Source organism: Nicotiana tabacum, chromosome 24 (assembly GCF_000715075.1).
Source record: "Nicotiana tabacum cultivar K326 chromosome 24, ASM71507v2, whole genome shotgun sequence".
Lineage (NCBI taxonomy): Eukaryota > Viridiplantae > Streptophyta > Magnoliopsida > Solanales > Solanaceae > Nicotiana > Nicotiana tabacum.
Genome location: NC_134103.1, coordinates 94406734 through 94429972, shown reverse-complemented (window position 1 = coordinate 94429972; position 23239 = coordinate 94406734). Strand labels below are relative to the sequence as shown.

General features: G+C 42.2%; 1 protein-coding gene across 1 annotated transcript; it reads left to right on the top strand.

The window, feature by feature from the left end:
* Nucleotides 1–19455: 19455 nt before the first annotated feature.
* Nucleotides 19456–19983, top strand: LOC142178321 (uncharacterized). Its single transcript, XM_075247653.1, has one exon. The coding sequence runs from the start codon at nucleotides 19456–19458 to the stop codon at nucleotides 19981–19983; it is 528 nt and encodes a 175-aa protein (XP_075103754.1).
* The last annotated feature ends 3256 nt before the right edge of the window (nucleotides 19984–23239 follow it).

Below are 23239 nucleotides of genomic sequence, written 5' to 3'. Positions count from 1 at the left end.
TGGACTATATTTTAGTAGTTTTCTTGTGGAATTGATCATTTTATCCAATATTGATTATCTCATACTGTTTGTGGCTAGATTCAGGGCTTTTGGAGGCCGATTCGAGAGACAAAGGCATTTCAGAGTAGGATTTTTGTGCGGTTGAAGTAAGTAACAGTCATAAATCTGGTTTTGAGAATATGAAACCCTGATAATTGGGATGATGTGAATATTTGGAGGTGACGCACATGCTAGGTGACGGGCGTGTGAGCGTGCACCATGAGGGATTATGACTTGGTCCGTCCCGTGAGACTGTAAAGTAGAATAGCCATTGTTATTACTTGTTTTTCCTTGTCTTTGAGCAATTGACTGCCTTTCATGTTAGAAACCATGCTTAGGCCATATGATATCACTGTTGGGACCCGCATCGGTCGTATACTTGTTGAATTGACTGCTAATTTTGTCTTGTACTTAGTCACAATCATTCTTGTGTTATATCTTTGTTCCCTCTCATTTCTTGTTGATACTTGTTGTATTCTCTGTTTGGGCTAATTATTATGATATTCTGTGAGCCCGAAGGGCTGGAAAGGTCTGAGCTCTCTCTCTCTCTCTCTCTCTCTCTCTCTCTCTCTCTCTCTCTCTCTCTCTCTCTCTCTCTCTCTCTCTCTCTATATATATATATATATATATATATATATATATATATATATATATATATATATATATATATATATATATATATATTATTGGATCGGGTTGCACGCCGCAACAATATTGGATCGGGTTGCACGCCGTAACAATCCTTTGGGCAATATATATATTATTGGATTGGGTTGCACGTCGCAACAATATTGGATCGGGTTGCACGCTGCAACGATATTGGATCGGACTGCACGCCGTAGCAATATAGCGCTTGGGCTTGTACATCCCCAGTGAACGCAAGCACCTATTGAGAGTGTATATTGAGGGCTGAGAGCCGAGAGTATGAGTTGTTGAGCTGAGTTGAGTGACTGCTGCCTTGAGAGGCTGTACTTGCTTTTATTTATTGCTGCACTTAGTTGTTATTTGTTGTTGTTGTTAAAATTCTTGAAGATTCATATCTGTTTTACTTGAACTCGAACTGATTTGACTTATACTACCGGATTTGAAAGCATGTTCACTCTTTACTGAAAACTTTTGAAATGATCTGTATTATTATAGCTCGTCATTGCTTCTCAGTTCCTTATTTAATTATGTTACTTGCTGAGTTGGTTGTACTCATGCTACACCCTGCACTTCATATTCAGATCCAGGTGTGTATGGTTTTGGCGGTCGCTGAGTTCGTATGCGAGCTGATTATCGGAGACTTACGAGGTAGTTGCCGGCGTCCGTAGTCCTTGTTTCTCCTTCCTTATTATCTTTTCTCTCTTGTATTGGCATTTGGTACAGACTGTAGTAGATTCTATTTCTAGATTGGTTGTTAGATGCTCATAACTTAGTGACACCCCGATGTCGGGCTATCATTCCGCACTTGTGTTTTGGATATTTACCCCGTTATTATATAAACCTTCAATTAGTTTAATTGCTTTAGCTCACTTCTATTATATATTGAAAGCATATTGAGAATGTCGGATTGCCTAGTTCCACGATAGGTGCCATCATGACTGGTTAGGTATTTGGGTCTTGACAAATTGGTATAAGAGCCTAGGTTACATAGGTCTCACGAGTCATGAGCAGGTTTAGTAGAGTCCTGCAGATCAGTACGGAGACGTCTGTACTTATCTTTGAGAGGCTACAGAACCCTTAGGAAACTTCACATTCTTGAATTTTTGTCGTGCGAATCTGTTGATTCTAGTAACTAAACATCTGTTGTTTCATTCTCTCACAGATGGTGAGGACTCGTACTATTGGGCAGGATGGACAACCACCAGTATCACAAGCCAAGGCCGCAAGAGGCCGAGGTCGTGGTAGGGGTAAAGGTGCAGCCCGCACAGCAGCTAGGGAAGAACCTGCAGATCCACCAGTTGCCCCAGATCAGGACCAGATTCCAGTTGTTGATGCACCAGCTCAGGCTGGGGGAGGCACTGAGACTCCCGCCGCCTACACACCTGAGCAGGTAGTACATGGACTCCAGACACCGGGGGCACCACCAGCCCAGTCGGTTACAGCTGCTCAGGACTGTGTGGTTCCTGCTATGCCTGAGGATGAGCAGCGTAGATTGGAGAGGTTTGGGAAACTCTAGCCTCCATCTTTCAGTGTTGCAGAGGGAGATGATGCACAGGGTTTCTTAGACAGGTGTCAGAGGATACTCCGTACAACAGGTATTCTGGAGACCAGTGGGGTCTCGTTCACTACCTTTCAGTTCTCTGGGGCTGCATTCAGTTGGTGGGAGGCTTACGAGAGGCGTAGGCCGGTCGGCGTAGCGCCCCTTACCTGGCAGCAGTTCTCCGTTATCTTTCTGGAGAAGTTCGTGCCTCAGTCCCACAGAGAGGAGCTGCGCAGACAGTTTGAGCAGCTTCGTCAGGGTGATATGTCTATGACGCAGTATGAGATGTGATTCTCGGAGTTGGCCCGTCATGCTATCTGGTTGGTTCCCATAGACAGGGAGAGGATCAGGAGGTTTATAGATGGCCTCAATTTTCAGCTGCGATTACTTATGACCAGAGAGAGTGTCTGGTGCTACTTTTGATGAGGTTGTCGACATTGCTCGTCAGATTGAGATGGTTCACGGTCAGGAGAGGGTTGAGAGGGAGGCCAAGAGGCCTCGTGGATAGGGTGGATTTAGCGGTGCTTCTTCTGGGGGTCAGTTCCAGCACGGTAGAGGCTGCCCTTTCAGACATGCTCAGACGGCTCGTCCAATTCACTATGGTGCATCATCTGGCCATGGTTCTCACAGTTATCAGCAGGGCCGTTCATCTGTTAGTGCCCTCCCAGCATAGAGTTTGTCCCGTGCTCTATCAGGTCAGGGTTTGTCTATGTCAGGTCCTTCTGCCAGTTATCCCGATGCCCGGGGCTCCCTTCAGTCCCCTGCACTAGCATCAGGGAGTTGCTATGAGTGTGGGAAGTTTGGTCACATGAGGAGAGAGTATCCCCGTATAGTGGGAGGTCCTGCTCCCCAGATGAGCCAGTCTATGTTATCAGCACCATCCCCTCCACCACCCGCTCAGCCAGCCCAGGTGGAGCCCAGTCAGCTAGGGGTCACCCGAGAGGGAGAGGCAGATCAGGGGTGGCCATGCCCGTTTCCCTTCCAGACCAGATACCATTGCTTCAGATTTTGTGATTACAGGTATTATCTCAGTTTTCCACAGAGATGCCTTTGTATTATTTGACCCTGGTTCCACTTATTCATATATTTCCTCGTATTTCGCTCATTTTCTGGATACGCCCCACCAGTTTTTAGTTTTATCTGTTCATGTATCTACTCCTGTTGGTGATACTATTATTGTGGACCACGTATATCGGTCATGTGTGGTGACTCTTGGTGGTCTGGAGACCAGAGTGGATCTTTTGTTGCTTAGTATGGTCGATTTTGATGTGATATTGGGTATGGATTCGTTGTCTCCATGTCATGCTGTGACGTTGGCGATGCCGGAGTTGCCGAGGGTTGAGTGGAGCAGTTCTATAGACTATTTTCCCAGTATAGTGATTTCATATTTGAAGGCTCACCGGATGGTTGAGAAGGGTTGTCTATCCTATTTGGCTTTTGTGAGGGATGTTAGTGCAAAGTCTCCTGCCATTGATTCTGTTCCGGTGGTGCGTGATTTTTCGGATGTGTTTCCTGCAGACCTGTCGGGCGTGCTGCCTGATAGGGATATTGACTTCGGTATTGGTGTGCAATCAGCCTATTTCTATTCCACCGTATCATTGAAGGAGTTGAAGGAACAACTTCAGGAACTCCTTGATAAGGGGTTTATTCGGCCTAGTGTGTCACCTTGGGGTGCACTGGTTCTATTTGTAAAGAAAATGGATGGTTCTATGAGGATATGAATTGACTACATGCAGTTGAACAAGGTCACAGTCAAGAACAAGTATCCTTTGCCACGTATTGATAATCTATTTGACCAGCTTCAGGGGGCGAGGGTGTTCTCCAAGATTGATTTGAGGTCAGGGTATCACCAGCTGAAGATTCGGGATTCGGATATTCTTAAGACAACTTTCAGGACCCTATATGGCCATTATGAGTTCCTTGTGATGTCTTTTGGGATGACTAACGCCTCAGCAACGTTCATGCATTTGATGAACAGTGTGTTTCAGCCTTATTTGGACTCGTTCGTTATTGTATTTATTGATGATATCCTGGTGTACTCTCGTAGCCAGGAGAAGCATGCCCAGCATCTAAGGATTGTGATACAGAGATTTGAGGGAGGAGAAGCTTTATGCAAGGTTCACCAAGTATGAGTTTTGGCTCGGTTCAGTGGTGTTCTTGGGGCACGTGGTGTCCAGCGAGGGTATTCAGGTGGATCCGAAGAAGATAGAGGCGGTGCAGAGTTGGCCCAGACCATCCCCAGCCACGGAGATTAGGAGCTTTCTTGGTTTGGCGGGCTATTACCATCATTTTGTGGAGGGTTTTTCATCTATTGCATCGCCCTTGACCAAATTGACCCAAAAGGGTGCTCCATTTAGGTAGTCGGATGAATGCGAGGAGAGCTTTCAGAAGCTCAAGACTTCTTTGACCAAGGCCCCAGTTCTAGTCCTGAAATCAGCTTCTGGTTCTTACACAGTGTATTGTGATGCCTCACGGATAGGTATTGGATGTGTTCTGATGCAAGAGGGTAGAGTGATTGCTTATGCTTCGCGCCAGTTGAAGACCCATGAGAAGAACTATCTTGTCCATGATCTTGAGTAAGCAGCTATTATTCACGCCTTAAAGATTTGGCGGCACTATCTGTACGGGGTTCATTGTGCGATCTACACTGATTACCGGAGTTTGCAGCATCTGCTCAAGCAGAAAGATCTTAACTTGCATCAGCGGAGGTGGTTGGAGCTTCTCAAGGACTACGATATCACCATTTTGTACCATCCTGGGAAGGCCAATGTGGTGGCCGATGCCTTGAGTTGTCGGGCGGAGAGTTTGGGGAGTTTAGCGTATCTTCCAGCAGCAGAGAGACCCTTGGCATTGGATGTTCAGGCCTTAGCATGCCAGCTTGTCAGATTGGATATTTCGGAGCAGAGCCGGGTATTGGCTTGTGTGGTCTCTAGGTCTTCTCTTTATGATCATATTAGGGACCGTCAGTATGATGACCCCTATCTGCTCGTCCTCCAGGACAGGGTTCAGCAAACTTATACTAGAGATGTGACTATTGATGATGATGGCATGTTGAGGATACAGGGCCGGATATGTGCCCAATGTGGATGGGCTTCGGGAGTTGATTCTTGAGAAGACCCACAGCTCGTGGTATTCCATTCATCCGGGTGACGCGAAGATGTACCAGAATTTGAGACAACACTATTGGTTGAGGAGGATGAAGAAGGATATAGTTAGGTTTGTTGCTCGGTGTCTCAACTGTCAGCAAGTTAAGTATGAGCATTAAAGACCGGGTGGCTAGATTCAGAGGTTAGAGATCCCAGAGTGGAAGTGGGAGCGGATCACCATGGATTTCATAGTTGGGCTCCCACGGACTTCGAGGAAGTTCGGTGCTATTTGGGTGATTGTGGATCGGCTGACCAAGTTCGCGCACTTCATTCCAGTTGGTACTACTTATTCTTAAGAGCGGTTGGCTGAGATTTACATCTGAGAGATTGTTCGCCTTCATGGTGTCCCAGTTTCCATCATTTCAGATAGAGGCACACAGTTTACATCGCAGTTTTGGAGGGTCGTGCAGCGAGAGTTGGGTACACAGGTTGAGTTGAGCACAACCTTTCACCCTCAGATGGACGGACAGTCCGAGCGCACTATCCAGATATTGGAGGACATGTTACGCGCTTGTGTCATTGATTTTGGGGGTTCATGGGACCAGTTTTTGCCGCTCGCGGAGTTTGCATCTAACAACGGTTACCAGTCGAGCATTCAGATGGCTCCGTATGAGGCTTTATATGGGAGGCGGTGTAGATCTTTGGTGGGATGGTTTGAGCCGGATGAGGCTAGGCTCTTGAGTACAGACTTGGTCCAAGATATATTAGATGAGGTGAAATTGATTCAGGAGCTGCTTCACACGGCACAGTCTAGGCAGAAAAGCTATGCTGACAGGAAGGTCCGTGATGTGTCTTTCATGGTCGGGGAGAAGGTTCTGCTGAAGGTGTCACCCATGAAGGGTGTTATGAGGTTTGGGAAGAGGGGAAAGTTGAGCCCTCGGTTCATTGGGCCTTTTGAGTTACTTCAGAGGATCAGGGAGGTGGATTAAAAGCTTGCCTTGCCACCTAGCTTGTCGAGTGTGCATCCAGTATTTTATGTTTTTATGCTCCGGAAGTATGTCAGCGATCCGTCGCATGTTTTGGATTTCAGCACAGTTCAGTTGGATGGTGATATGACTTATGATGTGGAGTCGATGGCCATTTTGGAGCGACAAGTTTGGAAGTTGAGGTCAAAGGATATAGCTTCAGTGAAGGTGCAGTGGAGAGGTCAGCCTGTGGAGGAGGCCACTTGGGAGACCGAGCGGGAGACGCGGAGCAGATATCCACACCTATTTGAGACTCCAGTTATGTTTCTAGACTCGTTCAAGGACAAACGTTTGTTTAAGAGGGGGAGGATGTAACAACCCAGCCGGTCGCGTTTCGAGCGTTATAGCCCCGTTTCTGCCATTTTTGCTTCTTTTGTTCTTTACAGCTGTATTATATCTTACCGGGTTGGTTGGTTCGGCTCCGGAGTGGTTTTGGAGTGAATTGAGACACTTAGTCTCTTAATTGGAAGCTTAAGTTGGAAAAGTCAATCGAATGTCGCCTTGTGGGAAAACAACCTCGGATTTGAATTTTAATGGTTTCGTTAGCTCCGTTAGGTAATTTTGTACTTAGGAGCGTGTTCTTAATATGATTTGGAGGTCCGTAGTAGAATTAGGATTGAATTGGCGAAAGTTGGAATTTTGGCGATTTTGGCTGGCAGTGAAAATTTTCATATCGGGGTCGGATTGGATTTCCGGACGTTGGAATAGGTTCGTGGTGTCATTTTTGACTTGTATTTAAAATTTGAGGTCAATCGGACATGGTTTGGTAGGTTTCAGCATCGTTGTGCAATTCAGAAGTTTAGAAGTTCTTTAGGCTTGAATTCGGGTGTAATTTGGTGTTTTGATGTTATTTTGAGGGATTCGAAGGTTCGACTAAGTTCTTTGGGTTATAGGACTTGTTGGTATAATTGGTTGAGGTCCCGGAGTCCTCGGGGTGATTTTGGGTGGTTAACGGCTTGATGGGAGTTGAGGAATTACAGCTGAAGGTGCTGCTACTGGTGTAACCACACATGCGGAGTGGGAACCGCAGGTGCGAGCCCGCAGAAGCGAAGGAGGAGTCGCAGATGTGGCTAGGGAGGTTCTGGGCAGAGGACGCAGGTGTGATGGCATTCCCGCACCTGCGATCATCGCAGAAGCGAATTTAGGAGCGCAGGTGTGAGTTTGGACCACGAGTGCGATGTAGTTCCCGCACCCGCGAAGAGCGCAGATGCGGTCACTTGATCGCAGGAGCGGAGGCAATGTTTAGTTATTTTTCCACAGAAGTGGGGCTTTGCCCGTAGATGCGGCTCCGCATATGCGGAAATGGAGTCGCAGGTGCGAGAAGTCTGGGCAGAACCTATAAATAGAAGACTTCGAGATTTTTCACCATTTGCATCATTTTTGATCTCGGATTTTGGGGATTTTGAGAGAGATTTTGGAGTAATCCCTGAGGTAAGTCCCTTGTGCCTATTTATCTTCAATAATGGTGTTTCCCCACTGATTGTTACACCTATTTGGTGAGTGTTTGAGGTGAGATTTGGGAGATTAGGGCTTGGGAATTGGAGAGTGAATTTTGGGGTTTTGGAGAGGCAACTGAGGTCGGATTTTGATAAATTTGGTATGGTTAGACTCGTGAGTGAATGGGATTTCGGGTTTTGTGACTTTCATCAAGTTTCGAGATGTAGGCTTGGGGGGGCCAGGTTGAGTCGATTTCGGATTTTGGACTATATTTTAGTAGTTTTCTTGTGGAATTGATCCTTTTAGCCAATATAGATTATCTCGTACTGTTTGTGGCTAGATTCGGGGCTTTTGGAGGACGATTCGAGAGGCAAAGGCATTTCAGAGTCAGATTTCTGCGCGGTTGAAGTAATTAACAGTCTTAAATCTGGTTTTGAGGGTATGAAACCCTGAGAATTGGTATGATGTGAATATCTGGAGGTGACGCATATGCTAGGTGACGGGCGTGTGAGCGTGCACCGTGAGGGATTGTGACTTGGTCCATCCCGTGAGACTGTAAAGTCAAATAGCCATTGTTATTACTTGTTTTTCCTTGTCTTTCAGCAATTGACCGCCTTTCATGTTAGAAACCATGCTTGGGCCATATGATATCACTGTTGGGACCTGCAGCGGTCGTATACTTGTTGAATTAACGACTAATTGTTGTCTTGTACTCAGTCACAGTCTTACTTGTGTGTTATATCTCTGTTCCCTCTCATTTCTTGTTGATACTTATTGTATTATCTGTTTGGGCTAATTATTATGACATTTTGTTAGCCCGAGGGGCTGGAGAGGTTAGTGACTAAGATAGGGCCTAAGTGCCGAGCTGCGAGCTGTGAGGTATATGGATCTCTCTCTCTCTCTCTCTCTCTCTCTCTCTCTATATATATATATATATATATATATATATATATATATATATATATATATATATATATATATATATATATATAAATAATTAGATCGGGTTACACGCCGCAACAATATTGGATCGAGTTGCACGCCGCAACAATATTGGATCAAGTTGCACGCCGCAACAATATTGGATCGGGCTACACGCCGCAGCAATATAGCGCTTGGGCTGAAAGAGCCCCTACAGAGTTTGTACACCCCTAGCGAGCGCAGGTACCTACTGAGAGTGTGTATTGAGGGCTGTGAACCGAGAGTATGAGCTGTTGAGATGAGTTGAGTGACTGCTGCCTTGAGAGGCTGTACTTGCTTTTATTTATTGTTGCACTTAGTTGTTATCTGTTGTTGTTGTGAATATTCTGGAAGATTCATATCTGTTTTACTTGAGCTCGAACTGATTTGACTTATACCACCGGATTTGAAAGCATGTTCACTCTTTACTGAAAACTTTTGAAATGATCTGTAAGTTTATAGCTCGTCACTGCTTCTCAGATCCTTATTTATTTCTATTACTTGCTGAGTTGGTTGTACTCATGCTATACCCTGCACTTCATATGCAGATCCAGGTGTGTATGGTTCTGGATGTCGCTGAGTTTGTGCGTGAGCTGATTATCGGAGACTTACGAGGTAGCTGTCGTCGTCTGCAGTCCTTGTTTCTCCTTTCTTATTATCTCTTCTATCTTATATTGGCATTTGGTACAGACTGTAGTAGACTCTATTTCAAGATTGGTTGTTAGATGTCATGACTTAGTGACACCCCGATGTCGGGCTATCATTCTGCACTTGTGTTTTGGGTTTTTACCCCGTTATTATGTAAACCTTCAGTTAGTTTAATTGCTTTAGCTCACTTCTGTTATATATTGAAAGCATATTGAGTATGTCGGCTTGCCTAGTTCCACGATAGGTGCCATCACGACTGGTTAGGTATTTGGGTCGTGACAATTCCACTCACTTGATCCCCGTTATGGCCGATGATGAGCAGAGGAGACTTGAGAGATTTAGGAGGTTTCGACCTCCATCATTTAGCGGTGCTGAGTCAGAGGATGCTCAGGATTTCCTGGATAAGTGCCAGCGGATGCTTCGGACAACGGGTATTCTGGAGACCAATGGGGTCTCATTTACTACTTTTCAGTTTTCTGGGGCAGCCTTCCGATGGTGGGAGACTTATGAGAGGAGCAGACCAGTGAGTGCAGCACCACTATCATGGCATGAGTTCTCCGTATTATTCCTGGAAAAGTTTGTGCCATAGACTCGCAGAGAGGAACTGCGTAGACAGTTCGAGTATTTATGCCGGGATGACTTGTCTGTGACTCAGTATGAGATGCGATTTTCAGAATTGGTTCGTCATGCAGTTTGACTGGTTCCCATGGAGAGGGAGAAGATCACAAGGTTCATTAATGGCCTCAACCAGCAGTTCCATTTTATTATGACTCTAGGGAATGTAGCAGGTGCTAAATTCGACGATGTGGTTGACAGCGCTCGATGGCTAGAGATGGTCCGTACTCAGGAGCATGAGGAGAGAGAGGCCAAGAGGTCTCAAGGTCCAGGTAATTCACAGCAGGGGTCATCCTTATAGGCCCGCTCAGATGGCTCGCTCAGCCCATCGTGGCGCATCAGCTAGCCATAGTTTATACAGTGCTCGATAGAGTCAGTCTTCTCTTGGTGGACTTCCAGCTCAGAGTTCATCTCGTGCACAATCAGTTCAGGGTTCATCTGTACCAGGTTCTTCTGTTAGTTATTCTGGTTCTCGAGGTCCGCCTCACACCTCGCCGCCATGGTTTTAGAGGGATTACTATGTGTGTAGAGAGCTGGGTCATGTGAGGAAAATTGTCCTCGACTTACGTGAGGTCCAATTCAGCAGAGGAGTCAGGCTACGACTCCTGCACCAGTTGCTCCACCACCCGCCCAGCCAGCTCAGGGTGAGGCTCAGTCAGGTAGGGGTCGCCCAAGAGAGGGTGATCAGGCCCGATTTTATGCTTTTCCTTCCAGGTCAGATATCGTTGCTTCGGATGCAGTGATTACAGGTATTGTATCAGTGTGCCACAGGGAAGCTTCTATATTATTTCACCCTATTTTTACGTATTCGTATGTATCATCGTACTTTACTTATTATCTGAATATGCCCTGTGAGTCCTTAGTTTCACCAGTTTGTGTATCTATGCCGGTGGGCGATACTATTATTTTGGACCGTATGTATCGATCATATGTGGTAACTATTGGTGGACTGGAGACTAGAGTTGATCTCTTATTGCTTAGTATGGTTGATTTCGATGTAATCCTGGGTATGGATTGGTTATCTTCATGTCATATGATTCTAGACCGTCACACAAAAATGGTGACGTTGGCGATACCGGTATTGCCAAAGTTCGAGTGGAGAGGTTCTCCAGATTATATTCCCAGCAAGGTAACTTCTTACTTGAAGGCTCAACGTCTGGTTGGGAAGCGGTGTTTGTCATATTTGGCCTTTGTGAGAGATGTTGAAGCAGACACTCGTACTATTGGTTCTGTACCGGTAGTGCAAGACTTTCCAAATGTATTTCCTGCAGACATGCCGGGTATGCCACCCGACATGGATATTGATTTCGGTATTTACTTGGTGTCGGGTACTCGACCCATTTATATTCCTCCGTATTATATGGCACCAACTGAATTGAAAGAATTGAAATAGCAACTTCAGGAACTTCTTGATAAAGGATTTATTAGGCCTAGTGTGTCGCCTTGGGGTGCACCAATTCTATTTGTGAAAAAGAAAGATGGTACTATGCGGATGTGCATCGACTACAGGCAGTTGAACAAAGATACAATCAAAAACAAGTATCCTTTGCCACGTATTGATGATTTATTCGACCAGTTTCAGAGAGAGGGTGTTCTCCAAAATTGATTTGAGGTTTAGGTATCATCAGCTGAAGATTCGGGATTCACATATTCTAAAGACGGCATTCAGGACCCGTTATGGTCACTATGAATTTCTCGTGATGTTTTTAGGCTGACCAACGCCCAGCAGCATTTATGCACTTGATGAATAGTGTATTCTAGCCATATCTTGATTCTTTTGTCGTAGTATTTATTGATGATATCCTAGTGTATTCACATAGCCAGAAGGAACATGCACAACATTTGAGTATTGTACTACAGAGGCTGTTAGAGGAGAAACTTTATGCCAAATTCTCTAAGTGTGAGTTTTGGCTTAGCTCGGTGGCATTCTTGGGGGACATAGTATCCAGTAAGGGAATTAAGGTGGATCCGAAGAAAATAGAGGCAGTTCAGAATTGGCACAGGCCATCTTCAGCTACTGAGATTCGGAGTTATCTCGGCTTGGCCGGATATTATCGTCGCTTTGTGGAGGGTTTTTCGTCTATTGCATCGCCCTTGACTAAATTGACCGAGAAGGGTGCTCCATTCAGGTGGTCAGATGAGTGTAAAGAGAGCTTTCAGAAGCTCAAGACTGCCTTGACCACAACTCCAGTTCTAGTTTTTCCTTCAGCTTCAGGCTCTTATACAGTGTATTGTGATGCTTCTCGGATTGGTATTGGGTGTGTCTTAATATAGGAGGGTAGAGTGATTGCTTATGCTTCGCGCCAGTTGAAGACACATGAAAAGAACTACCCTGTTCATGATTTAAAATTGGCAGCCATTGTTCATGCATTAAAGATTTAGAGGCACTATGTCTATGGTGTGTCTTGTGAGGTATTTACAGATCATCGGAGTCTTCAGCATTTATTCAAACAAAAAGATCTAAATTTGAGATAACGAAGATGGTTGGAGCTACTAAAGGACTATGATATTACTATTCTGTATCATCCCGGAAAGGCCAATGTGGTGGCCGATGCCTTGAATACAAAGGCGGTGAGTATGGGTAGCCTTGCATTCATTCCTGTTGGTGAAAGGACTCTTGCAGTTGATGTTCAGGCCTTGGCTAACCAGTTCTTGAGATTAGATTTTTCGGAGCCCAGTCAGGTTCTAGCTTGTGTGGTTTCTCGGTCTTCCTTATATGACTGCATCAGAGAGCACCCGGATGATGATCCCCATTTACTTGTCCTAAAGGACACAGTTCAGCACGGCAATGATAAAGATGTTACTATTAGAGATGATGGGGTGTTGAGGATGTAGGGTCAGATTTTTGTGCCAAATGTAGATGGGCTGCGTGAGTTGATTCTTGAAGAAGCCCACAGTTCGCGGTATTCCATTCATCTGGGTACCGCTAAGATGTACCAGGATTTGAGGCAGCACTATTGGTGGAGAAGAATGAAGAAAGTTATAGTGGGGTTTGTAGCTCGGTGTTTAAATTGTCAGCAGATGAATTGCGAGCATCAGAGACCGGGCGAATCGCTTCAGAGACTTGAAATTCCGGAATGGAAATAGGAGTGTATTACCATGGACTTCGTAGTTGGACTCCAGCGGACTTTGAGGAAGTTTGATATTGTTTGGGTGATTGTGGATCGGTTGACCAAGTCCGCGCATTTTATTCCAGTCGGTACTACTTATTCTTCGGATCGGTTGGCCGAGATTTACCTTCACGAGATTGTTCGCCTACACGGTGTGCTAGTGTCCATTATTTCAGACCGAGGCACGCAGTTTACATCACAGGTTTGGAGAGAAGTGCAGCGAGGGTTAGGCACACAGGTACAGTTGAGTAGAATATTTCACCCTCAGACGGACGGACAATCCGAGCACACTATTCAGATATTGGAAGATATGCTACGCGCTTGTGTTATAGATTTTGGGGGGTCTTGGGATCCGTTTCTGCCACTGGCAGAGTTTCCTTACAATAACAGCTACCAATCGAGCATTCAGATGGCTCCGTATGAGGCTTTATTTGTGAGACAGTGTCGGTCTCCGGTAGGTTGGTTTGAGCCGGGTGAGGCTAGGCTATTGGGTACTGATTTAGTTCAGGATACTTTGGTAAAGGTTAAATTGATTCAGGAATGACTTCACACGGCGCAGTCTAGACAGAAAAGTTATGCTCACTGGAAGGTTTGCGATGTTGCTTACATAGTAGGAGAAAAGGTACTACTCCGAGTTTCTCCTATGAAGGGTGTTATGAGATTTGGAAAGAAGGGCAAGTTGAGTCCTAGGTATATTGGAGCTTTTTAAATACTTAAGAAGATTGGAGAAGTGGCTTATGAACTTGCCTTGTCACCTAATCTATCGGATGTTCATCCAGCATTTCATGTATCTATGCTCCGTAAGTATGTCGGAGATTCGTCCCATGTTTTGGATTTCAGCACAATGCAGTTGGATGGTAATTTGACTTATGATGTATTGCCGGTGGTCATTTTAGACTGACAGGTTAGAAAGTTGAGATCAAAGAAAATAGCTTCAGTGAAAGTGCAGTGGATGGGCTAGCCAGTCAGAGAAGCTACTTGGGAGGCTGAGCGGGAGATGCGGAGCAAATATCCACACCTATTTGAGACTCCATGTATAATTCTAAACTCGTTCGAGGACGAACGTTTGTTTAAGAGGGGGAGAATGTAACGACCCGATCGGTTGTTTTGAGTATTACAGCCTTGTTCCCCCATTTACTGCTTATCACGTGTTCAATTATAAATATGTGACTTGTCGGGGAGGTTTTAGAATGGATTTGGAACACTTAGTTCCAAGATTTAAAGCCTAAGTTGAAATAGTTCGCCGGATGTTGACTTATGTGTAAAAGACCCCGAAATATAATTTTTATGATTCCAATAGCTCCGTATGGTGATTTTGGACTTAGGAGCGTGCCCGAAAAGGTTTTTTGGAAGTTCGTAGTTAAAGTAGGCTTGAAATGACTAAAATAGAAATTCAAGTTTGGAAATTTGACCGGGGAGTTGACCTTTTGATATCGGGATCGGAATCCAGTTCTGAGAATTTTCATAGATCCATTTTGTCATTTATGACTTGTGTGCAAAATTTGAGGTCAATCGGACTTGATTTGATAGGTTTCGGCATCGAATGTAGAAGTTGGAATTTATTAGTTTCATTAAGCTTGAATTGGGGTATGATTCGTATTTCTAGTGTTGTTTGATATGATTTGAGGCCTCGACTAAGTTCGTATGATATTTTAGGACTTATTGGTATAATTGGTTGAGGTCCCGGGAACCTCGGGTGAGTTTCGGATGGTTAACGGATCAAATTTGGACTTAGAACAATTGAAACTTGCTGCTGCCTACTGATGCAATCGCACCTACGGAAATTGGCTCGCAGAAGCGAGCCTGGCACCGCAGAAGCGGACGCTTCTTCGCAAAAATGAGTCCGCAAAAGCGAAGGTAGTCGCAGAAGCAGTTGTTTCACCGCAAAAGCGGAACCGTAGAGGCGCTTAAATGTTCCGCATAAGCGGAACCTCTGGACAGTATACAAAAACAGAGGGTTCCGACATTTTTGTCATTTTGGACATTTTTAACACAGTTCTGGGTGATTTTTCAAAGAGAATTCACAGGAAAGCTTGAGGTAAGTCACTTGTGATCATTGTTAGTCAATAGTATTGGATTATCATTGAGTATTTCGACTAGATTACATGTTTTTGAGGTGAAATTAGAGGATTTGGGCCTAGAGATTTCAAAATAAGAAATTAAGATTTGAAGGTCGAGTTGATGTCGGAATTTGGTAAATTTGATATGGTTGGACTCGTGGTTGAATGGGCATTCATATTTTGTAAATTTTGTCAGATTCCGAGACGTGGGCCCCACGGGCAATATTTGAGTGCAATTTAGGATTTTGTAGGAAAATTATTATTCTCATATGGAATTAATTCCTATAATTTGTATTGACTGAATCGAATTAATTGTGACTACATTCGAGGTGTTCGGAGGCCAATTCGCGAGGCAAAGGCATAGCAGAGTAAAAGAATTATACGGTTTGAGGTAAGTAACATTTCTAAACTTGGTTCTGAGGGTATGAACCCTCAAATTTTGTGTTATAGAAATTGTTTAGATGTGATGCACATGCTAGGTGACGAGCGTGTGGGCGTGCACCATAGAAATTGTGAGTTAAATAAATTCTAAGGAGTTGTAGAATTAAAGAATCATGTTATTATCTGCATATTCTCCACGTGTTAGAGAAATTGGGTTGAGACTCGTATTAAAGATCATATTTAGGCTACGTGCCGATATTTTGAGACCCATAGGGTCGTGTTGCTATTGAATTTAATTGTTTAAAAATATACATTTCATACTCAGTCATGGTCATCCATTGTGAGGATATTTATGGGATCGAGCTACAAGCCGCAGGATGCCATATTTGCTTTATATATATTATTATTATATTGATCGGGACTGCCCGCATGCAGCAGGTCTTATAGGCTTTATTATTATATGGATCGGGGATGCCCGCCTGAAGCAGGCCATATCGGCTTTATATCACGCTTGGGCTAAAGGAGTCCCTCCGAAGTCTGCACCCCCCACAGTGAGTGTAGATGATTTATATTCGGGATGGACTTCCCAGGGTATGGACTTGCCTTATTTATTTATATATGTTAGGGATGGACTTCCCTGGGCATGGACTTGCCTTATTTATTTATAATTGTGATGAATTTTTCCTGGATATGGATCTTGTCCGAGTCATTTATATTTGGGGATAAATTTACCCCTGGACTGGATTGGCCTTATACGGTACTGAGTCACTGACGGGCAGTTGATGTATATATATATGGGTTGGATCTTCCCTGGGCTGGATTGGCCATATACAATACTGAGTTTAACTGTTGAACTTGAAAGTATGCTTACATTTCCGTACTGCTATTTCTATACTGGACTGTACCTGCTGAGCTCGTCATTATTTTCAGACCAAAGGTTAGTCTTGTTACTTATTGAGTTGGTTGTACTCATACTACACTCTGCACCTCGTGTGAAGATCTAGGTGCTTCCGGATACGGCGACTGTTAGATCTCAGAGTGTTATCAGTTGGAGACTATCAAGTAGCTGCCTGGCATCCGCTGACCTTCTCTCTCTCTCTTCCTTTCAGTTATTGTACTGTTCTATATTTTCAGACAATATTTTTATCAGTTAGACTTTTTATCATTTAGATTCTCATGTACTCAGTGACACCGGATTTTTGGAATGTATTAATATCTATATTTGTGAGATTTTCTATGGAGATTCAAATATTATGTTTTCAAACTTAAAAGAAGTTGTGGTTTATTGAGGGTGTCAGCTTGTCTAGTATTAGGATAAGCGCCATCACGACAGGTTAGGATTTTGGGCCGTGATAATAGAATGGACCCGAACAGTTGTGAGCAATTTTATTTTATAAGTAGTGGTCTTACTATCAATTGCACGCGTTTAATAAATAACTCTGCAAGGTCATTTTGAGTATGAACGTGAGTTATAGGATGTTCAACGTTTATTCCAACTGATAAACAATAATAATCAAAAGCTTGAGATGAGAATTCTCCAGCATTATCAAGGCGAATAGCATATAGGATAATCTGTAAATTTTGCCTTAATCGAATTATTTGGGCTAATAGCTTTGCAAACACGAGGTTGCAAGATGATAGTAGGCATACATGAGACCACCTTGAAGATGCATATATTAGGACCATAAAATATCTAAACTACCCACTGGGTGGGTGAATAAGTCCACATATATCCTCATGTATACGCTCTAAAAAGGCAGGGGATTCAATGCCAACCTTCATTGGTGATAGTCTAGTGATTATTTTGCCTTGATAACACACATCACAAGAAAATTCATCATTTGTAAGAATCTTCAGGTTCTTTAAAGGATGCCCACTCGAATTTTTAATAATTTATCTTATCATTATTGATCCAGGATGGCCCAAGAGGCCATGCCAAAGCACAAAAGTATTTGAATCAGTAAACTTCTTGTTTACGATAGAGTGTGCTTCAACTGTACTAATCTTTGAATAGTATGAGCCAAAAGATAAAGTTGGTAACTTTTCTACAATGCACTTCTCGCCAGAAACATTCTTTGTAATATAAAGATATTCCATATTCATTTCATCTATCATCTCAACATGATACCTATTCCGGCGGATATCAATAAAACTCAACAAGTTTCTTTGGGACTTGGAAGAGAACAATGCATTGTCTATAATAAGTTTTGTTCCCTTAGACAGAAATATAGTGGCTTTTCTTGGGCCTTCAACCAAAATTATATTACCATAAATTGTAGGAACATTAGCCTTTTCCTCTGCAACTATGAAAAGTATTTCTGATCTTTAAATATGGCAAGTTGTTCCACTATCAATTACACAAATATCTTCATGATTGGTCTTTGATCCAAACATAATTTGAAGATTATCCATATTCTTTGATACTTTCCAAGTATTTGCTCGAGATGGCGAGTCTTGTGCTGATAACGTGTTATAAAATAAAAACTGTAAAGTAAATAAACCAAAGGCAAGTATTGAGAGAGATTAATATATTATTCAACTTCAAACTGATGTACATAATGAACTGAAATCTCCTCTATTTATTGAAGAAAGGAAACTGTTGTGGAAGTTGTTGCGTAAGTTGCTACTGCAAGCTGCTTTGTAAGCTTCTTGTAAGTTGTTATTATACCTGCTATAGATAATCTTCTATATGGGTAATATTTATCCATAATAGCGTACCAAAATGATAAGCTTCTTCAGGAGGTTTATTTCCAATAGAGTACTAAATAGATAAATATATTTACGGCGGAGTCCAATATAAATAAGTTTCTTCAGAAAGGTTATTTACAACGGAGCATTAAAAGAACATCCATTAACATAATATATTTATAACATGCAAAACTTTCATAGACAAAATAGAAAGTCTTTCGCGAGAACCCTATTTTGGTTTCGGAATGTCCATAAAAGAGATATTGAAATCCAAGTACCTTTTATAATTTTCAGTGTGTAAAATATAGCTTAAAATGACAAAGTAAAATCTGTTGAATTTACTAGGTTGATTGGATCCATTATTCCACACTCCGCGCAAATGGGGCATGATTTTGATATATTGGAAAGCTATGATTTTCAGTTGACTCATTCGTTCAATTGACTGCTAATTAAACTATAGAATACTATCATGTGATATCATCTGATAGAGAAAATTTACACTATAATAAGTTCTTAAATTTTAAATAATGATATAATTATTGCCTTGTTAACTTCTCAGGTCTAGCTACTTAAACCTCCAGTATCTTTCTTGCCTGAGCATTTCAAGGAAGAAAAAGAATTGAGAATATATATATTGCACTTTAAACTTAATCTTCAGAAGCCACTTACACACCTAAACTCTTCGTGCGTCCCCATATAATTAATTATCAGATGGTTTCGGGTAAAAAGAACAAGCGAACCATAAAAGCTAAAAATAAAAAATAAATAAAGAGAGGGCCAGTAAGTTTGTTGAGAAGGGAATAACTTAGCACGTGAGGAGCACATGTGGCTGTTAGTTAGTTAGGAGATAACAAATTATAGTTATTTGCGTTGTTAAGTGAGTAGTACAACTGTAATTAGCTATGATTAGTTAGGATAGTTAGTGAATATTACATATAAGGGGCTATGTACAGATTTCATTTACAGCTTTTCAATACAACAGTAAAGTCGGTTACTGCACTCCCTCTCTCTTCTCTCCTTCATTTCTTCCTCTAAGAAGCTAAGCTTCCATGGTTGTTACCTCCTAAATTCAACATGATATCAGAACGATGAGGCCATTATTATGGTATTAAAAGTTCATAATTATCTAAATTCGTCAGTTTACAGTTCAATTTAGGAGTCAGCTTCTTCTGAATCTTCTTCGATTTCTAGGGCACAACTTGAAGATTTCTGAGTTTGACAATGGCGGAAATAACAGATAACACTTTGACTGAGAATTTGAGCCATAATCATCCTTTATTTTTGCATTCCACAAATAATTCAGGAGCGATACTGATCTCTCTACAACTGACAAGATCTGAAAACTATACCATATGGAGCCGAGCAATGCGTATTGCGATCCTAGGATGCAATAAGATGGGATTCATTGAAGGCACCAGTAAAAAGGAAAGTTATCGTCCAAATTTGATAGATCTGTGGGAGAGATGCAATGCGATCATTCTATTGTGGATAATGAACTGTGTCTCGAAGGATTTACTGAGTGAAATTGTATATTCTTCATATGCATGTGCTGTTTGGAGAGATTTAAAGAAGAGATTCGACAAAGTGAATAGATCTAGAATATTTCAGCTGCATAAAGCAATAGCCACAGTGAATCAAGGAGCCAGTTCTATTGCCAGTTACTACTCCAAATTGTGCGAACTCTGGGATGAATTTGACAGTTTAGCACCAGTTCCTGGATGTGATTGCCAAACTCAAGAAATTATGTAACTTTCATGCAGAGGCAGTAGTTGTTGTAGTTTCTCATGGGGCTAAAGAAGACATATGAGCAGGCTCGTGAATAGATCATGATGATGGAGCCACTTCCAAGAGCCACTTCCAATAGTGGAGACAAAGCTGAAATAACAGCCCTGCTAAGCACAAAGGGATCCTATGCTCAGAAAGTTAAAAGAAATTACAATATCCAATGTGACTACTACAAGATGAAGGGCCATACTAGAGATGGTTGCTTTAAGTTGATTGGCTATCTAGAGGATTTCAAGTTCAAAAAGAATTTTGGAGGCAATTCTGCACACAATGTGGTTTTGGGAGACACCAGACCTCCTTATGCACGGGGAGGAAGGAATCAACCTTCAAATGGATTGAGAGTAGCAGATGCATTTAAGGGACCTACATTCAGTCCATAGACTCCACATTTTACTGCAGAACAATATAATCAGATAATGAATCTCATCAACAAAGAAAACTTACCTGAGAGCTCAGCAAACATGGTAGGTAGTATTAAAGCTTTCTTTGCATATGCATATAGTGATGAATGGATCATAGACACTGGAGCAACAAATCATATGATCTCAGACCTAAAACTACTGAAGAATAGGATGGAAGTTGGTCAAAATGACTCAAAAAGGGTACATCTACCTAATGGAGGGGTCTCACATGTAACTCACATAGGGTCCTGTAATATGATGAACACAGAAAGAATTGATAATGTTCTATACATCCATGATTTCAGATATAATCTCTTATCAGTATCTAAGATCACCAGAGCTCTAAGTTGTTATGTTGGGTTATACCCTGCTTTTTGCAACTTCTGGAACCTTTGCAGTGGGAAGATGAAGGGAATTGGTAGAGAAAGGGGAGGACTCTACTTGCTTCCTCAATCTTCTACTAAAAGGAAGAGGATTGCATTGTTAAGACTAGTTGGAAGGAATAAAAGTCAGGACATTGAGTTGTGGCATAGGAGATTAGGACATGCTTCTATAGGAGAAATAAGACATTCATTTACTTTAGCATATGATGAGTGTAAAAGAAGGTTAGTAAATTATAATGTCTTCCTACTGGCAAAACACACTAGATTGCCTTTCAATGATAGTACTAATAAAGTCGAGGAGATTTTTCAGTTGTTACACATTGATGTATGGGGACCATATACTATGCAAACCTTAGATGGAAATAAAATGTTTCTGACAATTATAGATGATCATTCAAGGATGACTTGGGTATATCTATTGAAACTTAAAAGTGATGTGATAATAGTACTGAGAAATTTCCTTAAACTTATTCAAACACAATTTAACAGAAATGTAAAAATCATTAGAACTGACAATGGAACAGAGTTTGTAAATGCAGAATGTAGTATATTGTTTCAGGATTATGGAATTCTTTATCAAAGAACATATGTCTACACTTCTCAGCAGAATGGGATAGCTGAGAGGAAGCACATACACATATTGGAAATTGCAAGGGCTATGAGGTTCCAAGGGAGCATTCCACTCATGTTCTGGGGGCATTGTCTGTTAGCTGTAGTATATGTGATGAACAGGTTGCCCTCTAGAGTCTTGACATAGAAGAGTCCATTTGAAGTCTTTCATGGTAGAAAAGTCAGCATAGAGCACATTAGAACTATGGGATATTTGTGCTATGCAAAGAAGATGCACACCAGTGATAAGTTTGGAAGCAGAGCAGTTGCAACAGCATTAAAGGTCACAAAAGGCTATATATTATATGATCTAACCAAACAGTGCTTCTTTGTTATCAGGGATGTCACATTCAATGAAGCAATCTTCCCTTTCAGACATAAGAAGCAGCAAATTAGTCATTTGTCTCTGAATGAGGAGGTTTTAGACCAGATCATGCCAAGTGGAGTACCAATGGAGATGCAGCCAACAGTAGACATAAATACAAATACAGTCAATCCTATAGTTGCACAAGAAGGAGACTCTTCAGAGGGAATTCCTTTGGATAAGGCAGATACAGGCCACTGGCATTCTTTGGAAGAAGCAGATGCAGGACACTTGGATATAGAACCTGAGCAAACAAGTGCAGTCAACTTGGAGTAGGAATATGCTACAGATATCAAGGAGATCACTCAAGCTGATCAAGTTATCAGGAAGTCCAACAGAGACAAGAAGACACCAGTATGGATGACAAATTATGTCACTACAGTAGCTCTAGATAAGTCTCCAAAGCCATACTTCATCTGCAAGTACCTGCGTTATGAAAAACTAAAGCCAGCTTATTAGGACTATTTGAAAGCATCTTCAGCAATAATAGAACCAAAGATATTCCTTGAGGCATCTTCAGATAATAGATGGATAGTGTCACGACCCAAAATCCTAACCTGTCGTGATGGTGCCTATCGTGGTATTAGGCAAGCCGACATTACGGAATAATCCCAACACTTTTAATAGAAAATGAATTAAAGCATTTTAAATAACAAAAATTCTCATAAACAGGGATAGAAACCAAAAACTCAACGCGAAATTCCCAACTATCGGGTGTCACAGAGTACATGAGCATCTATACATCACAAGTCTGGAAAACACGGCCTATAATAGTCCGAGACTAAATACAATAAGCAAAAATATAGGGTATGAGAGACAAGGTCTGCGAAACACCGACAGCTACCTTGGAATCTCCGAAAGATCAACCGCGCGAAGAAATCAACAATCACTGTATCCGGGAACACCTGGATCTGCACACAAAGTGTAGGGTGTAGTATGAGTACAACCAACTCAGTAAGTAACAATACTAAATAAATAACTGAAAGTAGTGACGAGCTTCACAGCTAAGTCTAATTACAGTAATTTCCAACATACAAAGGTAGGCATTCTTTCAAGTTCAACATTTAATACCCAAACAGTAATTTCATATCAAGTTCAAATGAAAAAGAAGATAATATCTCTCAGAAATTTCAAAAACAGTGATATATGACAGCTGAAGTGCAAAAATAATGAAATCAATGCTTCCTCTCTGAGAAACAGTTACTCAGTCCTCACATTCATTTCAACCTCACAATCACTTTTTCCTCACAATTGTCGCGCCCCATTTTCTCGCGAAAGTAGGGCTTCGACGTCGTGACAACTCCTCTTAAAAGGAAGGGTGTTAAAAGGGAGAATCGCCACCTAACGGATTAAGTTGCGTTAGGGCACCTATTTTGCAAATAACTCTGGATTAACCAGTTGCGTCATCAAAGATCGAGTAAAGGCTCAAATTAGCTTGAATAGAAGGTGTTAGACACTCCTCT

Bases quoted from the DNA above. Each gene is read 5' to 3' on its own strand.
- LOC142178321 (XM_075247653.1), top strand. From the start codon at position 19,456: ATGGCGGAAATAACAGATAACACTTTGACTGAGAATTTGAGCCATAAT.